The sequence below is a fragment of the Mytilus galloprovincialis genome, chromosome 14 (assembly GCF_965363235.1).
Source record: "Mytilus galloprovincialis chromosome 14, xbMytGall1.hap1.1, whole genome shotgun sequence".
NCBI classification, from domain to species: domain Eukaryota; kingdom Metazoa; phylum Mollusca; class Bivalvia; order Mytilida; family Mytilidae; genus Mytilus; species Mytilus galloprovincialis.
In genome coordinates, this window is record NC_134851.1 from 49842508 (window position 1) to 49869696 (window position 27189).

The window sequence follows — 27189 nt, forward strand, 5'->3', positions numbered from 1 at the left end:
GCTGATTGGAGTACATGAATTGGAGTACATGCATTGGCATTGGAGTACATGGATTGGAGTACACGGAGTGGAGTACATGGATTGGAATACACAGAGTTGAGTACATGGAGTGGAGAACCAATCGTGGACTCGAGGGTGTGTGGGGCAAATCCAATCCACAGAAACATTGATCAGACAACGAGCTTACGTTGTGTAAATTTCATTTAAAAATTTGAAATGGACATTCCTCGGATTCTTTGTCTTGAATATATGCTCATATATTGATACACCAGAGTTATTATTGTTCTTACATCGACCGAACAACAATATCTTGTATATGGAACGTCTTGCTGCTTTGACTTGTATTCAGTTAAAGTAATATGGAACATTTCTGCTCAAACCTGAACTTTGGGGGAGCAAAGTAACATGTATTGTAAACGTAATAAACAACTCAACTATTTCCAATCTTTGTCATTTACTTCTGCATTTTATATATATTAATATTTTTATGGATGATTAATTACATAGTAACTATCTGCTTTCGGGTCGGTAAATAGAATGTGCTCTACGTGTAGTTTAGTAGTACAATTTGCTGTAACAACCTGGAAAAAAACAGAAACAAATAAAACTTGTATAGTCCAAAAGTTATCGTTGATTGCCATTTGTCTTACTTGGTGTTTTTTTTAATGATATTTGCTTAAATTGATTTTCATTTTCATCTATTCCTTATAATGCTTATCATAGTTTATGGGGTACGTCCAGAACTAAAATCCGTACTATGTAGTTATCTTTTACATCCTTTTCTTTTTTTCTTTAAATGATACTTTCTCATTGGCAATCATATCACATCTGCCTATGTGCATTGCATATTGACATTTCTTACTTTAAAGTGGTCTGTTCCACATCCAACGAAAATTCCAGCATCTCTGTTTGTCTCACTAGTGTCCAAAACATTGCCAACAAAACGAGCCACTGCAGTGTAGTGTGGAAGGGTCTGACAGACATCTTTCATCTGAAACGAAAAGGGGTTACATACATTATTGTAAGTTACATACTGGTCGGTTTTTTGGGAGGTACGATAACATATTTTGCTTTAAAAATCTCATAAAAGGTGCGCATATACAAAAGTATAGAACAATTCAATTGAGAAAACTAACAGCCTAGTTTAAGAAAACAGTTTGTGAAAAACGATGTCTTTTACTTGAGTTTCAAGACATTTCAATTGATATTTTAGAGTGCGTCTTTATGTTATGATGTTACACGATTGTTTCAGATACGGATGACGGTTCAGTGTATGTTTACTAGATTTTGTTAGTATGCTTTTTAATTGAGTTTAGCCATTTCATTTTTTATCAATTGCTTTTTTTATAGTCTGTCTTTCTATGCTGTGATGTTACAGTACATTGCAGGCTAAATGTTGGCGCCTGTTTGTTGTTAGTTGTTAGCCAGGGCTCCGTGTTGAATGCCGTACTTTGACCTCTAATGGTATATTTTTTAACTGTGCAATAAAAAAAATCTCACCTTTTGACCTGGTGATAAATCTGACAACCGATAGTTTAAGCTGCAAGCAGACTGAACAAAGTAAATTGCTGGACTATGAATTCCATCGAGACATTTCGAGGTCTGTCCAACTACCGTATTGTGAGCAACTCCAGCCAAAGTTTTTACGAGATTACAGGTAGCTGCAGATAAAAGAAGATGATAAGAAAACAGTAGTTTTTAATCAGTATGACTTTTCGATATACTTATATCAATACTATGCATGTATGTGCCAAATTCAGTCTTAGACATATATTTATAAAGTATTAATAACAGATTGATAAATTTACGATAAAAAAAAACCTATGCTATAGAGAGATTTCAAATTAACATGTTTCGTCAACCTAAACTGTTTGCACTTAAATACTAGTATATGACTTTCTTCCTTTTTCTTTTACCCATAGTATGGTTCTTTGAACCATAGTATGATCTTCTTGGATTTGTGGTTTTTGATTAACCCCTGTTACTTTCTTGCTCATTTTATGGATCCATTATGGCGATATACAATATTGGTACTGGAAATGCATAATTGTTAAAGAGCAACACGCCCAAAAACATAAGTATTCTAAATAAGCTATGGTACAATCGTGTAATTATTTGTATCAATACTAGTATTAAAATCTACCCGATAAGTGCATCACCAGTGGCCTATACTCAGCGGTATTCAAATCTACTTGATTAGTGCATCATCAGTGACCTATATTCAGCGGTATTCAAATCTACCGGATAAGTGCACCAGCAGTGGCCTATACTCAGCAGTATTCAAATCTACCGGATAAGTGCATCATCAGTGGTCTATACTCAGCGGTATCTCAAATCTACCGGATAAATGCATCATCAGTGGCCTATTCTCATCGGTATCCTTTTATACCGGATAAGTGAATCAGCAGTGGTCTATACTCAGCGGTATTCAAATCTACTGGATGAGTGAATCAGCAGTGGCCTATACTCAGCGGTATTCAAATCTACCGGATAAGTGCATCAGCAGTGGCCTATATTCAGCGGTACAAAATCTACGGGATAAGTACATCAGCAGTGGCCTATACTAAGCGGTACAAAATCTACCGGATAAGTGCATCAGCAGAGGCCTATACTCAGCGGTATAAAATCTACCGGATAAGTGCATCAGCAGTTGCCTATACTCAGCGGTATTCAAATCTACCGGATAAGTGCATCAGCAGTGGCCTATACTCAGCGGTAAACAATCTACCGGATTAGTGCATCAGCAGTAGCATAAACCCAGTGGAGTTAAAAGACAAACTTTCTTATTATTTGTTCAAAGAAAATATATTATATTATATTTACCTGCCGTAGTCTGAGCGACTGTTGGTACTAAAACATAAAAAATAATATGTAAGTAAGCTCGCGGGTACAAAAATTTCGGCAAAAAATTAAACATTTGTTTTTTCATTACAAATTTTATTTAGAATACTATTAGTTATTACCTTATGATATGGTACAAAAAGCAACAAAAAACATCGATTCAGTTTGGCCCTATATGACTTTAAAAATGTTTTTAGCATTCAAAAAGCTCCAAATGATCTGCCTTTGGTGCAAAAATGCCATTTGTTGGCATTAACATTGAAATATCTTCTTTAACTCATCGGTGACCTATATTTTTTTATTATTGTTTGCAAATAAGCTTTATGCGCACTAAATAATTGTAAAATTTTAGCGATTTCTGTAATTTAGTTCTTTTTTTATTTTGATATTACCATTATTTCTCCTATTAGTTCAACATAAAAAAAGGACATGAACAAAAATGTATGCTTCTTTCGGAGGCAGATTGTGAGCTTTTTTATTTCCTTTTTCTATTAAGTATATGATACACACAAATTATCAGTTCTCAACCGAATCTCTTTGTCAATTTCTAGATGTTGGTCAAATTAAGAATATATGTGAGAATTGAAACAGTGAATGTGTCGAAAGGACAATAACCCAACCAAAGAACAGAAAACAGTCGAAGGCCACCAATGGGCCTCAGCACAGAGAGAAGATACCGCATCTCTAGATTCAGCTGGCCCCTAAACAAAAATGTATAAACTTGTTCAGCGAAAATGGAAGTAACACTTAATTTCAAAACACACAAATGAACCAAATTTAAAAAACAACATACAGGACTAACATGGGCCAGAAGTTCATAACTTGGGACAGGTGCAAAAAAGCGGTGTTTTTCTGTTTTAAATCTCCAACCCCCCCCCCCCCTCCCCCCCCCCCTATACATCTAGCCAAATTGGCAATGTGGAAAAACATTACACAGCAATACGCACAGCAGACGACTCAATTTAAAAAAAAAGAAGTCTCAGTCTGATGTAAGAATGGGTGACTGAAAAAAAAAAGCAAAATGACAATGATCAACATGAATTTATGAAGAACTACATGCAGTTACTGATATGCCAGCTCCATATCTCAATTAAATAAACTGATTGAATTGTTATGTCTTCATCATATGAATATCAGGAACAATTCCTCCGTAAGGGATTTAGAATCATTTAAGGAATGACTGTAGAGTGGAGTGCTCATTTTCGCCATATCTTTCCATGTTTTCTGCAGTTTATGTTCAGGTCTTTATATTATTGAAGTATACTGATATTTCTATATGAAGATAACTTCAAAAGCTAAATATTCTTAGCTTGAAAACGTGTACGTTTGAAAAAAAATCATCTGAAAAGTTAGATTAAAGGGTGTTTGAAATTTCCTGCTGTTTTGTCAAAGGGGGACACATATTCGCCGTATTTACACATTTATTTAAAATCGAATGACTGCAGCTTTAAACAATATTCATCAAATCAATTTCATTATAGATGATTAGCAGACATTTCAAAGGTGTAAAGAACTGAAAGTTAGGGCAATCAGTCCAAAGAATTACTAAGAAATACTTCTTTGAAATCGTGTTTTTCATTAAGAGATTGGCCGAAAATCGTAGTCCGTTTTTCGGGCTTTTGCAGTAAGTGCCGAAATTTTGTCTCAGTTTAAAAAATAATCATATTTGTTATTAAATATTTTTTACCTGAATAATTCTTCCATTTCAGACATGCTTTAAAGTTTTTACACCTCAAAATCATAAAACGGCGAAATTGTGTCCCCGGAGAATATGAGCGCACCACTCTAATATTTTTTCTGTCTATGAAGAAATAACATTAAAAGTTTTGTGCACACTGAATAACGCGCGTATTTAACAGTGTGCACCACATTTTTTATGTTATTTCGAATAGCCAGAAAAAATATTACAGTCATTTCTTATAATTTAATTCTAAATTCCATTTTATGTTAAACCATAGAAAACCATGAAAAAACGTTGATGACGTCACGGTCACATGACTAAACTATGTCTATGGGCTCATAACAAAATAACGTCAGCCAATCAGAAGACGCGTTACATCCAAAATTAAATTATACCATTATAACACAAACGATAAGAACATAACCCGTACCATTCTTACAACTGGTTTAGGAATAAAAAAAAATTAAGTCATCTTTAATAACTTGATAATAGTATTTGGTCTTCATTGTTACCAAACTTGAATTAGTGATAGGAGTGATTGATTGGTTGTTGGTATTTAACACTACTTTCACAACTCTTGTCTGTATCGTGGCGTCCAGTTTTTATTGGCAGATGAAGCAGGATTGTCCTGTTTATTAGGATAAGGGCACCCTCACCCATTATAATGATTTAAAACTATGCTATCGAATTTTAGACACAAGAATAGTCGCATAATATGTACAATTACATATTGCGACATTTAACCCACTTTTGAAATGCATGACGTGTGATGCATTCATATTAGGATACGCTCCGCTCCACCTTGTATTCATGCAATCACCTTAAGATTTGATTTTTTATCATGATTTGTATCTTTTTCAATGGATTTACTAGATTTGAACACCGATAAACAACGGTTGCGTCTAATCTATATTCAGAAAAGCGCGGAATAGTTTGAGGAAAGACGCATCAAGACAGGACTCACGAACAGGCAAGTATATTCTGCTAATCAATGCATCCAGCGAAAGTTTAATTTACACCATACAAATGCTGTCATACGCTGAATTTTATATTCATGATAAATGATAAGTTATTTACCTGGAGTTGGCTGAGTGGTTGCAACTGCAACATAAAGAAAAATATACATTCTACATTTCTACATATACATACGATAGCAAAAAATAGATTATTGTACTGGTGAAGGAACTGGCTATTCCATGCTTCAAAGACATGGAAACCACCAATGGGTTTTGGTTTGGCAAAAAGTTCTCATTTTTTATGGGTTTTTTTTACCTTTTGTCTTCTGATGTTCTTTGTCTTTTCTACATTAAAAAATATGACGTCATCACATGCTTTATATTTGAATTGCGGAAGAGCAAGGTAACGTGAAGAAAAAAATCATTCCCTATTGTTTATGTTCATGTTGCCAAGTCTTGTGTTCTCCGTAGTGTTTTATGGACAACCGTGTGCGTTATTAATTTGATTTGTCTTGTCGAATTTTAGTTTCTTTATACTGCAGCGTTGGTATCTCCTGTATGTATTTCTAAAAAAATGTTTCAATCTGGACTTTACTGCATCTTATAGATTATATTAGGAAGTTAAGCGATGAATTGTATATCGTACCTGTGGCGTCAGTTGTAACAATAGTCTTTTTCCTACATTGACATGTATTTGTTGAAGAATGCATAGCTGTAAAAATAAGTACAATCATTTTGGCATATAATTTAATAACATCCTTTAATACCAACACATATGCAACTTTGCGGATGGCACATTTACACTTGGTAATTTAAAATCAAATAAACAAAATAGCGTAGTGATAACACTCTATGGTATGGTACCTATGTATCACGGCAAGACACATAATTTCGGACAAACTTTGGACATAGTAAAACCGTACGATAGCATTTGTTTTTACCCTGAAATGTGTTTTTGGACCAACAAAAAAATAATATGATTTCATTGTTTTTAGAAATAAAAGGAACGCTGGAAACCAAAATATTTAAGAAGCCCCATGAAGTTTTGATAAGTTTGCGAAAATAGTTTGAATTTGTCGACAATACATTTCCCAAATTTATAGTCAAATTCATCTCACACTCTATACTCCGATAACAATGCCTACGAAATTATCAACAGATTTTCTTTTTTTCTAAACCCTCCAGTTAGTTTCAGGATGCACATTTGCATTTAAGGTCGATGTTGAATTTTCTTTTTAATGTTTCTTTCTGTTCTTATTTTGGAATGCCGGAAACAAAATTTAGTTGTTTTTTCGAATTCCACTTGCCCTTTTTTTAAATAAGAACACTAGCGCTTTTTAAAAAAAGACACTTGCGCTTTTTATGTAGTACAATTGCACTTTTAAAATATTTGCTTCTTCTGATTTATCCGGGCTTAGGAGCTGTTTGACCTAGCACAGTTAAAGTCATAATTTTCATTATATCTAAAAGTTTAATAGTCATTTCAAAGAACATTGATTTCACAACACACCAATATAGTTATAAATAGCAAAAAGTAAATATTCTTAAGACATAAAGACACGTATAGTCATCACAAGTCAGTTTTTGTTTGATATATGAAACTTTAAGAAGCAACAAATATAGCTATTGAGAAGAAACAAATATAGCTATTAAGAAGGAGCAAATATAGCTATTAAGGAGGAACAAATATGGCTAGTAAGAAGTAAAAAATATAGCTATCGGTGCTGATTGCAATTTTGCCAACATTTCAAATAAATATTTTAGTTTCTCTTTTCTCAAATCTTGACTGAGGTCCCTGCTCATCAATAATTTAAGCTTATATTAATGTAACTAACCGACGGGTTTTTGTTTACAAATGAGAATCCAACTTCACTATAAATTTATGACTGTGCCAAAGTGAATTAACTAACCACAAATATAAGTTGAATTTATTTACGTAACTCGATGTAAAAGATAGTTTAATTCATGTTAAGTACGCAGAACATTGAATGTTTCTCTGTCAAACGCATGATGTGTATTCCCTTGTTATAGTTTTGTCTTTTGTTTTATTTTGAATGTTATAGCGCTAAAAGAGGGAAAAAGATACCAGAGGGACAGTCAAACTCATAATCGAAAATAAACTGACAACGCCATGGCTAAAAATAAAAAGGACAAACAGACAAACAAAAGTACGCATGACACAACGTTGAAAACTAAAGGATAAACAACACGAACCCCACCAAAAACTAGGGGTGATCTCAGGTGCTCCGGAAGGGTAAGCAGATCCTGCTCCACATGTGGCACCCGTCGTGTTGCTTATGAGATAACAAATCCGGTAAATAGTCTAATTCGGTAGGTCACATTTATGAAAGGGAAGTGGATTTTAGTTACGACGTAAGAAACATATCCGATATCATTTGTGAAACGGTTATTCAATAACGGTCGACCAATTCGTGATTGCGTCCGTAAAATTTACGAAGAGATGATTTTAACTTCACCATTTGGAACTCTTGATTGATTTAATAATATCCTTGTGAGCAACAACCCTCTATCAATAAAAATCATGATAGGAAATGCAAGCACGGGAATATTGTATCAATTGGGAGATATATATACCGTATGCAGGTCCTGCTGGCATGTTGCTACTTAGAAATTGAAAGTTCACAATTGGAAAGCGGAAATCATCTCTTTTGTCGTAAAGTTTTGTTTTCAATCGACCCTCATTGTTATTTCTAGATGTAAGTCAAGATATGAGGCTGACTTAACTGTATCTGTTGTATCCTTTGTCGTTATTTTGAATGGGATAGATGCGTTCGACATAGTCACCAAATTTTGAATTATTTAGTGAAAGAACATCATCTATATAGCGGAAAGTAAGTTAAAGGATATTGCTAACTTCTTATCTCTCTTCCTTAGAAGTTCCTGTATGAAGTCAGCCTCATAATAATAAAGAAACAGGTCGGCAAAAAGAGGAGCGCAATCCGTTCCAATTGGAATGCCGATAGTCTGTTGAAAAATATGTCCTCCGAATGTAACAAATATGTTGTCAATCAAGAAATCAAGCGTCTTGATAATGTCAGTTTCAGAGAATTTTTTGTTTGATTCAGAGTGATCCTTCATATGATTTATCCCTTCCTAAGACAATATACTCGTATCTTCGTTGGCCATTCTTTTTAATGAAACAAAGCAATACCAACTCTTTTAATTTGTCTTTTAGTTTAGGATGTGGCATACTTGTATAAAGTGTAGAAAAGTCAAATGTTTTAATACTATTACAAGATGAAAGATACATTAAACAAAATAGTTTCAAACATATTTACATTGTCTGTAGCATAACTTACCATTTTTGATTTCTAGTGCTAAATGATAAATACAGTTATAGTTATATTGACCATCATGGTCAACCGGAATCTGGCGTAAATCTTTCCATACTAGAAAAAAAGTTTTAAAAAGTCATATGTGAGGTAAATTGTAATTAAAAAAAAACCCGGAAAAGTGAGTCTAAAAGTAAAAAAGAAAACAAAACGCAGGAAAAAATCAGAACGACAGTAATAGAACGACGAATCATAAAGGGCAAACGTATCGCTGACCGATAAACAGTTCCTGCTCCTTTAGTAACATCTGATGTGCTGCTTATGATACGTAATCATTTGGTGATATGTCTAATTAGACACATAATTAAAAAAAATATTTACAAATCGTGTTCACTTAAATCACAGATTAAATTCACGATGCCATCACTAAAAACGAAGCGGCTAAATCAACTTCATCCGTTAGAACTTATGAACATCTCTTCTCTTGTAATAATTCTCATATGATTTGCATATTAGGGTGCGTTAATATGATTGGTTGAGAAGACTTCCGGTAGTTGTTCTTGCCGTTGTTTATTTTTCGATAAAGTTGACCGAACTTTTTTTCGTTACTAATGTAAACAAGATGGCGGCGCCGATAACACAATCCGGCTCGACGTTAATAAAATGTACTTTCACTTCACGTTAATCATTGAGTTAAAATAATAAACGCAAAACATTCATTTGAATAATAAAAGTAGTTTTTGCAGTTTATTTATTATCAGATAGGAAATGTCATGGAGTACTTTTATACGCATTTTTGCGTTACCAGCAACTATATTTATGCGCCAGGCCAATTCATTGACGCAAACAAATATACAATTTACATGTGATAGAGGTTACGAGTGTGGCGAAATAATTTACTTATATATCTCCATTTTTAAAGAATTATACGGATTAAACGCCGTATTAAAGAAATTTATAGGTGTATAAACTCGACCAATTCACACACAAACATATCATTTCAAAGAATTATAAGGATTAAACGCCTTTTAAAGGAATTTATTGGTGTATAAACTGGACCAAGTGACTCATTTTAAGTTCGAATATGTTTGTAAGTGAACTGGTCGAGTTTATACACCAATAAATTCCGTTAAAAAGGCGTTTATCCTATAATAACAACATAAACAGTACCAATTAAAGACCCATCTCTTTAAATATACGTCTTGATTCTTCTTTTGTAATAAAACGTTTCGATTTCTTGTATCTACCTTTAATTTAAGAGTAAGGTTGATATAATGGGAAACGGAGAAGTCACAGGTCTTGTGTACATTACTATCAGTCTGGTAGTTTTGATAGATTTGAAATAATATTGCATTATGTTCTTTCTTGATCTTTATTTTTTTGGCACTCCGCATATTGCCTACAGTAGATATTTTCAAGTAATTTCAATGCACGGTTTGTTTGTCAATGTAATGAATATTGGCAAGTTTTAAACAGAGGTTTAGTGGAGCTGTTGTTTAAGTTGTCTTTTGAAGACAAATGGTTTACTATGTTTTCTAAAAATGACCTGTACCAAGTCAGGAATATGATATTTGTTATCAAATAGTTCGTTTCTCTGTATGCTGGTGTTTGTTTATGTTGCAATTCAGTATTCCTATTGTCCCTTTGATATCTTCTTATAATTGTGTTTCTTTCGGTTTTATTATTTTATCAATCAATTGATGGCTTTTGAGCGGCGGTATACTACTGTTGCCTTTATTTGACTTAATCGTCAATACAAAGTAAGACTATGCTTTGTTTTAATTTACATTTTAACACGATAGTGTTCGATGCCCTGTCTTTGCGGACAACTTATAAACCAACCTTAAACATTTCTGATAGATTTGCAAACTGTATTGCCATATGTTAAAATGCTGACACTTAGAAGCAGAGGAGAATATTTTGGAAGTAGAAGATTCATATATGATACTTACTAAACAGATTATTGTGACATTGTAGGTTGGAGGTTTTATAATGCGTTAGAAGAGCTGCAAAGGTATTGAGAATAATTATAGGTTATTTTACATTATAAAACTCTAGCAACGAATCATACTATTTGAGAATTGAATGTTACTTTTTGTAAATTCATTGGGTTGTTAAAGTGTTGACTCAAGTACATTTTGTATGAAGCGCAGAAGCGCTTCACTCTAAAAATGTGCGCACGGTCATCTTTTACAAAAAAAAATACCAGGATTATAATTTAGTACGCCAGACGCGCGTTTCGTCTACATAGGACTCATCAGTGACGCTCAAATGGAAATATCTATAAAGCCAAACAAGTACAAAATTGAAGAGCATTGAGGATCAAAAATTCCAAAAAGTTGTGCCAAATACGGCTAAGGTAATACAAGGATTTGTATAGTAAGAAGGATTGGAATCTCGCGGTTTATCGTAATCTCTTCCGCGGCGAGACTTCGGTACTCGCCACTATTACTACTACTAATACTCGTCACTTACGATATCGGAACGTGATTTTTTGTACACATGCATCGAGTTGTGTTCTTATTTTTGTCACGTATAGACAATGTTGTAATGGTCAAGGACTTTGTTCATTCTTAAACGTAATAATTATTGATTTTCACTCAAGTTTCAATTGACGAAAAAGCATAGTTTAACTGTTTTATTTGATGGACATTGTAATGCAATGTGTATGACGGCAGTTGGCAATGTGTTTGTATGTTAACTTCTGTAATTTTTTATTTTCAGTCAATTGTCAAAGAAATTAAAAAAAATCTTATTCTTTTAAATTATGTCATTATAGTTATATGCGAATTTGCATCTTCGGAAACTCTTTCAATCTCGGGAAACAGGTGCAAAACATTTTTTGTGGCAAAAAAGAACTGACAACACATTTCAGGACGAATTACTGCATTGCGTTTTATATACATAGTGGCTAGTCATTATCATAAGTTTGGAACAAGTACTGTTAAAGAGGGAGCCCACTGGTAAACCCTATAAAACTGCCTCTGCATGTTACTGTAGCCGGTTTCAATCATCATAAACATATATAGGCATAAAAGAAACGTTAGCCAGTGTGTTATAAATTATCAATGCAAGCAAAATTTTTTAATTGTACTAATAACATTACATCTTTAAATGCACTTTTGTTTCTTATCAGAGCACGTTCATCAATTTGTGCATGAATTTGATAGGGCAATTTTATAGTGTCAGCTCTCTGTCATACATGTCATACATGTATAACGGCCTCTCAAGTAGTCAGTCATGGAATTATTCCTGGTTATGTATTATTCATGTATAATACAGAAATTAACTTGAAAAGAGCGACTTGTCATATATCAAAGAAGACTATCTTTTTCTGATTGTACATTGGTACACTTTCATATGAGGTACGCAACAGCAGTTTACATCAAGTATTAAAACAAAAGTAATACTTTTCTGTTTGTAACTTTCATGCTTGGTAGGTCTAAACTGTAGTGTCTATAGATATTTATCAATAAATGTCTTTGTAAACATAACTAAAATGTTTCTTGTCTAACAGAAGATACTTTTTGTACAATTTTGCCTTGTATTGACTTTATAGCGCACAGTTACTAATATGCATGTACAACACTGACTTTTGTCCATCAAGGAAAGATTGAATAATTGCTTACCGGTACTTAAACATCATATGAACTTTGTTGAACTGAGCTGTCTCATTCGATTGACAATCATACCACATTTCTTTACTCTTAGGTCTTAACTTCAAATTTGGTATAAAAACTATTTTGACAATAAATGTCTTTGTTAAGACGTACATGATAACTATAAAATGGTTATTGTCTAACAGAAGATACTTTTTGTACAATTTTGCCTTGTACATGTATTGATTTTATAGCTCATAATTACGAATATACTGTATAATACATGTAAAACAATTTTTGTCTATCAAGATAAGAAATAACAATAGATTGAATAATTGCTTTCATCAACATCATTTGTTTCTTTGGTGAACTGAGCGGTCTCATTCCATTGGCAATCATACCACATCCCGCATCTCTTAACTCTTATGTCTAAACTTCAAATTTGGTATAAAAACAATTTTTTGTGCATGTATTATGTATGGGCTGTTGGTTTCATGTGATAATATATATCGACCTGCTATGCTGCATGGGTTTTGTTGATGGTGATTGACATACATTCATTGATTCAATCATTGTACATGTAGACTACTAGTTTTAAAAATCTTCATTTGATATTGAATGGATAGTTGTCTCATTTCAATCATATCCCATGTCTCCTTGCTTATTTTACTACACATACATGTACATCGTCAATATACACTCAACACCAAGCAGATTTGAAGTATTAAATGAATCTGGCATGTAATGGAATTTCAAAGAAGATGTTCAATGATTTATTTTTATATTAAAATATAGAAATAATCCAATTTAACCCAGGTATCACACGATCATCTATCAAGTCACTATCAAAGTTCCCTACACACAAAGCGTAGCTTTCAAGTTTAGGATAAAAAAAAAAGTAGAAGAGATTAAATGTTAATGATCCAATGAAACATTGTTGGTATATCCTCCATAAATGATATTCAGAGGAACGTTCTGGTCAAAAGTGGCATTCAGTTGTACACTAGTATTTCTATTTCTATTTGAAGGCATGCAATTTATATCATGTATATATGTTAGTCCACATGATAAGGGCATGAATAGCCAACTGCTGTTCGCACACAACTGCTTAGACTTTTTTGGGGACTTGAATCCTTGTGCCTAGACTTTTCTTCTTAACATTCACCAGTTTGAGCATTTGGAAAATACTGAAAAAAAGGTGTAATATAGTTACATGTGGCAATAATAATACAATATCATATGGCTTAAACAATTCCAATATCAAATATGTCCTTAACAATAGCAATACTACCTCAAGATCTCTGCTCGAATAATTATATTTGCAAAATTTATGTTAGATTTCTATGGGTTTATGCAAATTCAGGAATAATTTATATTTGTAGCAATGTTTCTATTGTTTTAAAATAAAATATTTTGCAATATTGTAGGATCAAAAGATGTCGCAAACAAACAAAAAATCAAAAATAACAATAAAAGGAATAAATGTTAGATATTTTGGATAACATATATAAAACTCTAACTGGACTTGACTGAAGTATAGTTTAGAGCAGTTCGTTCTAGAAAAGATAAAGCTCGGGTATATTTGTAATGCACAGGTTTAAAAAAATTATGACGTCTTGCTATTTTAATTATTTGCTTTGACGCCGTTGCAGGAAAAAATCTTTCATTGCATTGTTGGATTTGAAGTTGTTGCAGGAAAACATTATTTAGCCTAGCAAAATGCCATAATTAACAGGCATAATAATTAATTGGACTTTAATTTGTAATGCATGTGATATGTGGTATAATTTATAAACAGATAGAGAAGAAGGGAGTCCATAATAATAACATGCATAATAAAAGGGGGGCAGTGATTTATAATGAAGACCAAAACAGCACTACCCATACATCATTAAAGGCATTAAAGTAGATGAGCTGTGTTGGTGTATAATTATTTTGATGTCAGTAAAAATGTACATTCATTTGTACACAATGTACGTTCACAATACCATGATGCTGGTAAACACTGGGCTGAACATTTGAAAATATTACCATCCATACATTGTCCCTTTCCACATCGGCAAAGGCAAATCTATGGAGTTTTCTATGGAACATGGCTAGTTAAAATTGATGTAAAACTATTTCAAAACACATGTTTAACGATTTCATTTCGGTATAAACAGGAAGGAAGTATCAGATTATTATGACAACTGGATCCCCTCCCAATTTAGGCCTGGTAAATTGCGGTTCATCTGAGAACCACATTGATGTTTAAAGACAGAAAAGTATCACAATTCCCCTATTTAGCGGTTTGAGCTTTCTTCAATACACTTTATCACCAATGTTTTACGTTTGTAAACATGTTTGAACATTAATCTAGGCCAATTGAAGAACTTTATTCATTTTTCCAAAGCCACCCCCATTTTCGCTCCAGAACGCCATTTTTGTTGTAATCAACTCAAAGAAACGTAAAAAAAAATAGGAAAACTAATGCATCAATCACTACGAAATTTACTCAATACACGAAGAAATCATATATCTATCAGAAAATATAAATTTTATCACTCATCTCCGTTTTTTGAGGAAGGAGTATAAAAATAGAAAATGATGATAGGACCGCCATATAGGCGGGATAGGGTGAGGTCACTTCGGTCAATATGCAAATTAATTCTATGGAGCCGTGTATTCTTACTGCGATCGTAAAAGTTATTCATAACACCAGAACCATTTTAAACTTCTTATTTCAAGCATAATATTTGATAAATATAGATTGTAGATACTTACATATCGATGTCTATTTGTTTAGGTGATGCAAATGTCAGCCATTAATCAGAGCTAGTTTAGCATTTTCCAGATGCATCACGGGTAATCTCACAAAATCTCGCGCCGCAGAAGATATTATACTACAGTCTATGCAAAAGCCCACGAGATTCCAATCCTTCTTACTATACAAATCCTTGGGTAATATATGCCTGGAATAAGAAAATCCTTAATTTTTCGAAAAATTCAAAGTTTTGTAAACAGGAAATTTATAAAAAAAAACAAGAATGTGTCCCCAGTACACGGATGCCCCACTCGCACTATCATTTTCTATGTTCAGTGGACCGTGAAATTGGGGTCAGAACTCTAATTTGACAATAAAATTAGAAAGATCATATAATAAGGAACATATATACTAAGTTTCAAGTTGATTGGACTTCAACTTCATCAAAAACTACCTCGACCAAAAACTTTAACCTGAAGCGGGACGAACGAACGGACGGACGGACGAACGAACGAACGAACGAACGAACGAACGGAGCCACAGACCAGAAAACATAATGCCCCTCTACTATCGTAGGTGGGGCATAAAAATGACCACATGATTGATATTCATGTCAACACCGAAATATTGACTACTGGGCTTGTGATAGCCTCGTGGTATAAAATTTCTAAAAGGAGCATCCAAAACTTATAATTACATTTTTATGCAAAGATCATGAAAACATTACCTGTGCACTGTATTGTGGAAGCTCGTGTCATCATGAATGTTACAATTTATTATGAATTGAAGGTTAATTTCATAATGACGCAAGATTGCTGTTAACCAATCAAAATAACGTATTAAAATTAAACAAACATGTAATGTAATTATTCGAGCATGAATTATTTATTATCGACGATCTTGTATATGTCATAGTTTTCGGTGAGGTTTATCATGCAATAATAAAATATTGTCTTGTCTTGCCTCGTAATATCTTGAATTCTTTTGGCAGAGTTCGTTTTTTCTTGTATAGCGTTGATATTCTTCTTCAAACTAGTCGGAAACGAATATGAAATCAATATTTCATAATCAGTTGTATGTTATACTCGAGAAGACAATATATAATTGTGCATTCATGAAATCCTGTTTTCAAATGTTTTGATTCGAGAACTCCGGATGCACCTTATTAGTAATGTGTGTTTTCGTTTACCACTGTTGTTTGAATATCATCAGCTCAATAGTAACGTTACCAAGGCATCGCTACTGATATAATTTACACATACTTTTCAAATAATTTTTCCTCATTAAGAAATTACAGTGATCTGACTGATACTAGTTAGATCGTAGGGTATACTTAATATGTTAATACTTACTACCAAAATGTTTGTTACAGTGATCTGACTCATACTTGTAAGATCGTAAGGTATACTTAATATGCTGATACTTACTACCAAAGTGTTTGTTACAGTGATCTGACTCATACTTGTTAGATCGTAAGGTATACATAATATGCTGATACCTACTACCAAAGTGTCTGTTACAGTGATCTTACTCATACTTGTAAGATCGTAAGGTATACTTAATATGCTGATACTTACTACCAAAGTGTATGTCACAGTGTTCCGACTCATACTTGTAGGATCGTAAGGTATACTTAATATGTTGATACTTACTAACAAAGTGTGTGTCACAGTGTTCCGACTGATACTTGTAAGAATGTAAGGCTAAAGTAAAGAGAATCAACAGTAAAAGTAACACATATTCAATTCAAAATCTTTTCGGTCAGTGCATGTTTTCATATTTGATTTTACCTTTCAATTTTTAGTCCACTAATGTGGCGCGCAGGTTGAGTATTGACTGGTCTTCTTGTTTAATTTATAATTTATTATAAAAAGGAATATTTTTATGATTGATCGAAAGTATGATTTTTTATCGTCCTTCCCTACGTCTATATCACCCTGCTCTGTCGCTCCGTAATTCTCGTATCAAGACTTTAAAACGAGATCAGGCATTATCAGCCACGTCACAATGTGAGAGGAGAAGTTATCAATGACGTCACAATGCAAGAGGAGAAGTTATCAAGCTTGCTTTCGTCAAGCGTGAAACTGTCTTAGGGAGAAAGAAAAGACCAGTAATAGGACGACAAAAAGATAATCGGGTTTACTACGTATAGATATAATAAAATATCAGCCGCTCGACACAATGTGAAACCTTAGCTCGTTCGCTGCGCTCACTCGCCAAAAAGGTTCACATTGTGGCTCGCTGCTGATATTTTACGATATCAAGGTGTAGAAAACCCGATAATCTATACATTTTTTATCACAAACTATCTTAGTAATTTTAACCTCTCTAGAAAAAGGGTAAGTGTGGTCTCTGTATGCGCACAGCTAACTACACACAAAAAGCAATGAAACAGTGCTTTATTTGCTGATCTCTATCGTGAAGTCATAGTGAGCCTTCAACATGAAACCAACAAATTCTCACCTCACAGCATGTAGACGGCCCTTAATATCGGTATGAGGTGGAAAAGGATGATATATCTTTTTCTAAATCTTATTCAAATGTTCAATTCTCATATTTAAGCTCCTTTACTCCGTTACTGTATATGATATATACCATGTAATTGTACAATCCATTTTTTAAGAGTTCAAAATACCAAATTCTTTTAACTGTATACATGTTTCGTAATATTGTGATTTTGTTTGACATAAACACACAGAATTATAAAATTTCCATAAACTTAACCATTGTCAAAACCAATTTCTCATTGAATCAACAGGAACGTTCCGTTGAATCAAACACAAATTTTAAGTGATTTATTTTATTAAAGTATCATTTATAATTTACAAAATTTATTATTTGACCGTTATTGCTTTTTACAATAGCTATCGTATGACATTGTTTAAGTCACAAAAGTTATACTCACGCCAGTGGGTGAATGAACCACTGCATTCGCATTGGTCGATGTTAAAGTTGTGAAGTTTGTCTAGAACGACAAAATAGAAACAATTAAGGAGTTCTTTGAATAATGTCAATCTTTTGTAGTCTATGTTTTAAAAAACGATGAAATAGCACTTGCATGTTTTGTTTTTATGAAGTCGGAAGCTGTTAACGAAAACGTTCGACAACGTACTTTCCAACAAGGATTGACAGCACCACAACCATACGAAAATTGAAGAAACAATTTGATAACGGGAAACCAAGCGAAGTAGAAGAGAAACTTGAATCTGCCGGACGGATAATACGACCATTATGCAATGGTTTGAATCGTGAAGTTATTTTGTATAAAGATAAAAGCTGATGATAAAATCCATTAGGTAAAATTCATACTCGAGAAAGGCGACATTGTACCACAAGATCGGCGCGAATCATAATCACAAACAAACAAATTAATTAATAAAACGAACTATCTAAGCGTGCTTGTAGTTACAAAAAGACATTTTTAGCCAATTCAACAAAGGCCAAATAAGGTCTATGTAAAAAATCGAATTATTCAAAATCAAAATGGAAACAGCTTTCACTAATTTAAAAAAAAAGGGGGAGGAATATTTTTCAGTTAAATTAAGCTTATTATACTCGGATAAAGTATTAAAGCACGACAAAAGAAAAATTCCATTTCATTGGTAATTGGAGGAGTTATTACCCTAGAATGACAAATTGGATGTTCTTCAAAATAAAAATAAACTTACTTTTACAAATCCAAGCAACAATGCATAGTTTGAACTGCGCAATATTTGTAAACTACCGAAATATGAATGTTGAAGTCAAATAACTCTTTAAAAAGCATAAAAGAGGGACGAAAGATACCAAAGGGACAGTCAAACTCATAAATCTAAAACAAACTGACAACGCCATGGCTAAAAATGAAAAAGACAAACATTTATTAGGAACGACAAATAAAAAGTGTTAAATTCAAAGGTATTTTACTAATCCTTAAAAACTGTTATCTTATCGTGTATCCATTATGAGCCAAACGTTAACGAACAGCAGATATCTTTAATAACTTGTTAAATTTGTTATGGTTATAAGCAACCATGTTCAAAATGGTAGTATATTCAATTTGCGATAATCATTTTCATAATAAGTTTGCTTTCATACTGTTAAATACTAGTAAATCTAAATACATTTTTAAAAATTGTAAACATACCATAAACTATTTCGGCTGCCGCATGCCTGCATGGTTGGCTTCGAATGTTGTAAATCAAGTCCCAGACTGAAACAATAGTCATCATTTATTAGATAGATCTATAATTTGTTTATGAGAAGGAAACCATAATGTGTTGTTCATAACATTATCTAGTCTTTAATATCATGTATATGGTTGGGCGACAACTTACATATTTAAACCCACCACATTCCGTATGTATGTGCCTGTCCCGAATCAGTAACCTGCAATCCAGTAGTTGTCGTTTGTTGTTGTGTTACATATTTGTTTTTCGTTAATTTTTTAGTTTTTTTACGTTTGAATTGTTTTACATTTGTCATTTGTCGGCATTGTATAGCAGATGATGCGGTATGGGCTTTGCTCATTGTTGAAGGCCGTATGATGTACTATATTTGTTAATTTCTGTGTCATTCAGTCTCTTGTGAAGTGCTATCTCATTGACAATCATACCACATTTTCTTTTTTTTTATATAAAGGCATTACTCAATTACATGAAGCTATAGTAGGCTGCTTGACACAGTACAATCACATTGCCATAACGACATAGAAACAAAAAAATAGAATAACAAAAATACAAAACTCCAAGGAAAATTCAAAACGGACAAATGAAAAAATCGAAAGTTTGAACACATCAAACAAATGGAAAACAACTGTATAGTCCTAAAAAGAATTTTCTTAAGTAGAAAATGATGGATTAATCCTTATTGAATAAGTAAGACAACCGCTCACAGGGAAAAAAATGGTTCGTATCCCGATGAAACAAAGAACACAAATTTTCTAACGCTCATATTGCGTACAAAATCAAATGTCCGGCGTCTTTGGAGAGTTTCTTTTTTTTGTGAATTAACATTGTTGACCACTTATTTCAGGCAAAGTATATATAACTTATGGTGTCCATATATCAACTGTATTTGATGGATATTAAACGTCTGTCGTTTTGTTGGGGAAATATTTATCTTTTAAGGTGGTATGGGTGTCTTTCGCCATCTTGGATTGTTAAAAAAACAGAGAGTCTAAGGTAAATATTTTCAATCAAAGTAGCAAAATTTGATGCAGAAATGCAGATAACTGATGTGAATTTGCATTTAAAAGAACAATTTTATAAGATTATAAATGTTAATACTTTTAGAATTGAAGGTTATTTTTTGCTTATTGTCCTTAAATTGGCATTTTAAGGGGAGATAACTCTGAAAAATTTCATGTTCTGAAGGAATCTACATGAAATTTTCTATTCTGTATTTTAGCCGGAAAAAACGCACGGTGACGCTACCTTCTCTTTTGATATTCTCAAAGCATTTTCAAAAAGCTATCTTCTCGTATTTTATTTTACAATTCTATCATTTGGTTTAGCTAATCACATAATGATGTTTTTCCTGTATAATCCATAAAAAAATCAGTCAATTTGTCACAACCTGTAGTTTGAGAAAATACGCGGTGACCTATCAATTCTATTATATTTTTGAACATATATGAATACAAACTACGTTGTGGCAAATATGACCAAATTCTCTCATTTTTAATTTAGACTCCCATACATCTCGTTTTTACTTGGTTTTAAAAATATGATACCCATAAATTTGGATTCCTTTTGTGCGCATTCATGGTTATTTCGCTTATGTGTTTGAAATTTTTTTAATTCCCTGATGAAAAATATCACTGAGAAAGCTTAATTTAGTGCTTTAGATTAAATTTGTTATAATATGAAATGAGTAATCTTTCTTCTTGTTAGATTTTATATGATGAAAAAGGTGCATCTTTTAAAACCTGCAACATGATGCAAAATATTCAAAAAAGTGTTTGTACCTAAAGATGTTTTTATGAAGAAGTGTTCAATATCAAGAACCAGAAGTGTTCAATAAATAGTATTCGTCGATATACTATATCTCCTTATATACTAAGTATTGCCGTGCGGAAAATCAAATAAGAGAAAGGTGCAACATTAATAGTTATCAAAGGTACCAGGATTATAATTTAGTACGCAAGACGCGCGTTTCGTCTACATAAGACTCATCAGTGACGCTCAAACCAAAAATATTTATAAAGCCAAACAAGTACAAAGTTGGAGAGCATTGAGGATCCAAAATTCCAAAAAGTTGTGCCAAATACGGCTAAGGTTATCTATGCCTGGGATAAGAAAATCCTTAGTTTTTCAAAAAGTTCAAAGTTTTGTATACAGGAAATTTATAAGAATGACCACATTATTGATATTCATGTCAACACCGAAGTGTTGACTACTGGGCTGGTGATACCCTCGGGGACGAAACGTCCACCAGCAGTGGCATCGACCCAGTGGTGTAAATAGTTATCAAAGGTACCAGGATTTTAATTTAGTACGCCAGACGCGCATAAAAGATTGTCTGATTTGTCTAAGAACTTCAATAACATAAGTTATGTCATGTCTACTGTAGATTCTTTATTATTCGTTGGATACCAATTTTCGTGAGTTTCGTGGGTAAAGGTGAACCACGACTTCAAATATTCAAAAAATATCATATTTTCAATATGCTTTGTATACAGTGAATGGCAAAACCAGGAAATGAACTATCCACGAATATGTAAGTTTTCAATAATCCACGAAAATGTATACCCAAGAAAATAAATGAATCCATAGTGTATTAATGTAGTACAATGTAGCTTTTTGGGCCTCGGAGGCTTATAGGTCTAAATAGTAGAACTATTATACTACTGGCCTGTCAACTCTCAAGTTGTGAATTCAAACACGACACGTGGCAGGCTCCACTAACTCTTATATTGTCGGCGGTTGTCTGCAGAATCTCTGGCTTCTTCAACCAATGTTAACTGACCGTCATAACAAAGTAAATCAGAGTTAAAACACCAATCAATCAATCAATCAGTATAAAAAATTTGTTTATTATTCAAGAATTGAATGCTTCTTTTTGTAAATTTATTGGGGTGTAAAAGCGTTGACCGAAGTACATTTTGTATGAAGCGCGGAAGCGCTTCATTCTAAAAATGTACGCAAGGTAAACGCTTTTACAACCCTATAAAGTTACAAAAAGAAGCATTCAATACTTATAATTACATTTTTAGCTAGGATCCTGAAAACACGATTTTTATCGAGTTTTATTTAATTCACCTGTGCACTTTATTGTGGGACCTCGTGTCATCATGAATGATAAATGTTATTGTCTAATGCAAATGCTTACGGAATAACATGTCATGTGCAGTTAGCCAATCAGAATAACGTATAATAATGAAACATACAGCTAATGTAATTATTCAAGGATATAATAATGAGAAGATAAATAAGTTATGTTTGACAAGTATGCTGTTTACAACTTGAGTTACCTTTTCTAAGTGACCGTTTATATTATTCAATATACCTTGAGTATCTGCCATGCATGGACTCCTGTTAAGGCCATTTAACAATTCTATAAAGAGAGTACATAAGATCATTAAACGCCTAAAATAATTCGATGTGAAAGATTATTCAAGCTTTTTTTTATGATTTAAGGGGGCTCGCGGGTCTAAATCGAAATTTTATTTTAATATAGGATTTTGCTATATTTTTCTATAAATGAACTTTATCTTATACTTAATAGAAAAATGAAATAAAAAATGGGGTCACCGTTCATTTACGCTCACAATCTGCCTTCGAAAGATGCATACATTTTTGTAAAAGTTCTTTTTTGTGTTGAACTAATAGGAGAAATAGAGATAATATCGAAATAAAAAAAGAACTAAATTACAGAAATCGCTCAAATTTTACAATTGTTTAGTTTAAGTACAACTTATTTGAAAATTATAATAAAAAATATAGATCACCGATGAGTTAAAAAAGACATTTCAATTTTAATGCCATAAAATTTCATTGTTTCACCAAAAGGAGATAATTCGGAGCTTTTTCAATGACACATACATTTTAAAAGTCATCTATGACGAATTGATTTTTTTTAATGATTTTTGTACAATATGATAAAGTAACAACTAATAAAGATAATAAATAAAATTTGTAATGAAAATTAACTGTTTCATTTTTTCTCTTAATTTTTATACCCTCGAGCCACCTTAAGAGTGCACCATAATGAAAAGTTCTTATTAGGATGTACTAGTATTTTTTCTCCTAAAAAGGTTTCGAAAAAATAGAAATGATTAAAAGCTTTATATCACTAGTACCATATTATTTAAACAAAACAGTGCTGTTGAAGGGTTCTTTATATATTTTCAAAAACTACTTGATGGTATGAAATAAGCTGTAGCTTGACTTTAGGTGGAACAAATATTTTACCTGTTATGTTTCCGTTGGCATTGTGATCTCTGCAACCAGCATATACTAAAAATTAATTATAGAATAGAAAAACAAAGGATATGGGGTATCCCTGCATGGCAAAAAATCAGTTCATACACAGCAAAAAAAAAAACAAAAAAAAAACCATGCGCAATTCATTAGTGTACATTGTAAAAACAGATTTTTCCTTGCGTTTTGATTTGACCTTTATTTATTTGCAGCTATTAACTAAATGCCTGTGTTTTTTTTGTTTTTTTTTATTAATCTGCCACTTTAGACCAAAATAATGACAATAAAATTGTTCCGACCTAATTGATAGATAATTAGTATTTGAAAAATCTAGTATTTGTCATATCACACAACTATTTTCCTACACCTTTTGTGAAACTTTTTCAGACATCTGTGTTCGAATCGGTCATTTGAAATTCAAAGTACTGTTCAGAAAGACTGTTAATATCCAAACTAGTTACACATATTGATAGTAATACGGCGTAATTTCTGTCAAGAACTTGATGAGTTATATATTTGCACAAGTTTCACATCATGTCCTGCATATTTTGTTCATTTAATGATGTCTATGCAATGTAATAAAGATCCCCAGTTTTTGGTGGGGTTCGTGTTGCTTAGTCATAGTCTTTACTTGTATATGATGTGTCTTATGTACTATTATTTGTCTTTTTATTTTTAGCCATGGCGTTGTCAGTTTATTTTCTATCTATGATTTTAACTAATTAGTATCTTTTCTTATATGCCATACTTTTATCCTATTGTAATTGAAACGTAACAATCATCCTTTTTTATTTTTTTACCATTGTGAGGTTACCCCAAGGAATGCTATCCCGATCTTCAAAGTTACCTGATTTTGTAATAAACATAGTCGACACAGTAGCGCCTGTAGTTGGTGGATCTGAAATTTCAAAAATAAAACATAATTATAATGTCCTGACATCAAACCCCAAGAACGTGTTTATTACTATAGGTTTGACTTAATATTCAATCCGATAAAGATGCATGAATTGGTTGGTTTTAAAACAGCATTATTTGAAAAACGAAAAGTTTCATAACAATTTTTTTTCTTTAACAGTAAAGAAAACGCAACATAGAAAACTAAAGACTGAGAAACATCACGAACACCACAAAAACCCGGTGCTTAAGAAGGATAAGCACATCTTTCACCACTTGTGGAACTTGTCGTTGTGCTCATGTCATCACAAAACCGGTAATGAGTGCAGTATTATATTTCACATACTAGGAAATCGTATCAACTTCGAGATATATACTCCAGATACAGACACTAATGGATGTTGCTACATACAAATGGAAATTCTAATGCAACAACGTTTGTAACGTTCATTTTGATTGAATAACGTCACTTATTTACATGGCATCAATTGACAATTGATGCTATGGGACGTACACGCAAGCGCAGACGGCATATGACAGATTTTAAATTACATGTTTTAGCATTGTTTTCTGTCAGTTTCATTAGAATGGAGATAACAATATTGTATGTTGAGCTCCGACGGCATCAATTGGGGATTTGATGGTCGCAAATACCTGTTTACTGTCTCCGCTAACGCGTCGCAAGTAAACTTACTTTGCGACCATCAAATCCCCAATTGATGCCGTCGGAGCTTAAAATACAATACAGTTATCTCCTAATTAGCTTATTTATTGTAACGTTTAATTTCTAATCGATTATCATTGTCTCTTCTAGATGCAAGTCAAAATTTAAGACAGACTAAACTGAATGTTTTGTATCCATTTTAAAGTATAATGGATAGATACGCTCAAAATAATAACCAAACTTTGAATTACTAGCATTTAAAAACAGGACATCAATTGTATAGTGAAACATGTGCATCAACTTTTGTTCTTAATAAGAACCAATGCTCTTATCTGTATATAGAAAGAAAAAAATTTCAGACAAAATCAAATATAAAAACAGGTTTTGAACTTTAGATTTTGTTCTGATCTTTTTTTACTGCAACTGTTTTTTGTGTGTGAATATGTCTTACCTGTTTGTTGTCCGGATTGTCCATTATGTCCAGTCTTCACGCAATGACAATTATTACGTGATGAACGCATAGCTGGTTGAAAAAAACAATAAATAAAAATAAAGATAAGTACAATAAAACATGATTTTTTGTTGCAGTGAAACCAAAACACACTGTTGGATGAATTCATTTGAATAGACGAGAAAACTACAAAAACGGAGCAGTGAATATTTGTGACGTAAAAATGAGAAAAAGGTTAAAATGTTTCAGTCCTTTCAAAACAATGTTTATTTCATTGTTAATTAATCAGGAAAACGTTAATATCAACTTGTTACTTGCTTAGATCAGGCATTGTAGACATACAGTTATGATCAATTACGATTATTTTTGGTCATATAGCTGTTTTAATAACATTAACGAAACCAATTTTTCAGCACCAGATGCGCATTTCGACAATACATGTCTCTTCAGTAATGCTCGTGGCCAAAATATTTGAAATCCAAAGCTTTTATAAAAAATGAAGAGCTATAATCCAAAAGGTCCAAATAGTATAGCCAAATCCGTGAAAGGAATCAAAGGGAGATACATGGAGATTGCATGAGGGAGATACATTCCTTTATTTATAATAATTTCTAACATTTTGTAACAGCAAATTTCAATAACACAAAAAATCCGTATTTTCATGCCAGTACCGAAGTAACACACACATGGCTAACAAATGTATAGGTTTGAGCGTTTCTGGTGAAGTGAAATCCCCAAAAGCGATTATTGCGCAGGAAAATTATCAAGTGTACATTTCATTTACATATGTAAGGAAATATCACCTGTGTCGTTACTGTCGTTTATATTTCAGTTGTAATATCGCTTACACAGCAAAATCATATTTAGATTATTTACAATTTTATAATAAAAAAAATCAAGAGATTTGTTTTAAGATTTCCAATGAGAAACAATGAATTTTGAAAACAATGCTCCCAGAATAAGTTCGTGTAGTTAAAAAAACATTAAAAATAATGGTTGTCAACTATAACTTGTAGCATAGTTACTTACTGGTATCTAATATGTTTGTTAAATCAGATAAACAAGCGCGATCGTATTGACCATCGTTGCCTATTGGTATCAGCTGCAGATCTCTCCATACTTTGAAAAAATCAATGTAATTTAGGCATTATATCATCAACAATCGATTGCATAGGTTGCATTTATTTAATGTTATTGAAATAAAGAAACAGGTGTGCTATGTATTAGATCGTGTCATTCTCTTAACGTTGGTGTGAGATTACTATTTTATTTTTGGTTTCTTGCAAATAAACATGCAATGTGGAGTCAGAAATCTCAACAAATATAGTACTAGGGTTCTGACAATCAGTGGGAAAACTGAATAAAGCACCAAACAGTGTATATGTTAAATACCTGTTCCAAGTCAGGAATATGAGATTTATCATCCATTCGTTTGATGTGTTTTAGCATTTGATTAAGGAATTTCCAATATGAATATTTCTCGGTGTTCGGTAATTTTTTGAAATCCTGGTTATTATTTTAATTTCGAATCACAAGTTTTATTAAAAATGTCATAGATTGCACAAAATGTCTCAATATTTTACTTTATGTTACTCTTTATTTTTACGAAAGACTTAAAAACTCCCCAATCCCTTACACCTCCAGATAAGGAACCGTTAGTCGCAT

At 32.6% G+C, this 27189-nt stretch overlaps 1 protein-coding gene across 1 annotated transcript in view; it reads right to left on the reverse strand.

Annotated features, from left to right (window-relative positions):
• Window positions 1–437: 437 nt before the first annotated feature.
• Window positions 438–27189, reverse strand: part of LOC143059615 (uncharacterized) — a 45178-nt gene continuing 18426 nt past the window's right edge. The window contains exons 9-24 of the mRNA XM_076233132.1: window positions 26554–26643; window positions 25525–25596; window positions 24363–24413; window positions 23507–23551; window positions 22602–22649; window positions 19240–19305; window positions 18019–18078; window positions 16766–16816; window positions 10724–10777; window positions 8799–8888; window positions 6125–6190; window positions 5600–5623; window positions 2824–2850; window positions 1501–1661; window positions 863–991; window positions 438–581 (exon numbers count right to left, since the gene is read on the reverse strand). Of these exons, the coding sequence (XP_076089247.1) occupies window positions 486–581; window positions 863–991; window positions 1501–1661; window positions 2824–2850; window positions 5600–5623; window positions 6125–6190; window positions 8799–8888; window positions 10724–10777; window positions 16766–16816; window positions 18019–18078; window positions 19240–19305; window positions 22602–22649; window positions 23507–23551; window positions 24363–24413; window positions 25525–25596; window positions 26554–26643 (1130 nt within the window). The 3' untranslated portion in view covers window positions 438–485. The remainder of the gene's footprint in view (window positions 582–862; window positions 992–1500; window positions 1662–2823; window positions 2851–5599; window positions 5624–6124; window positions 6191–8798; window positions 8889–10723; window positions 10778–16765; window positions 16817–18018; window positions 18079–19239; window positions 19306–22601; window positions 22650–23506; window positions 23552–24362; window positions 24414–25524; window positions 25597–26553; window positions 26644–27189) is intronic.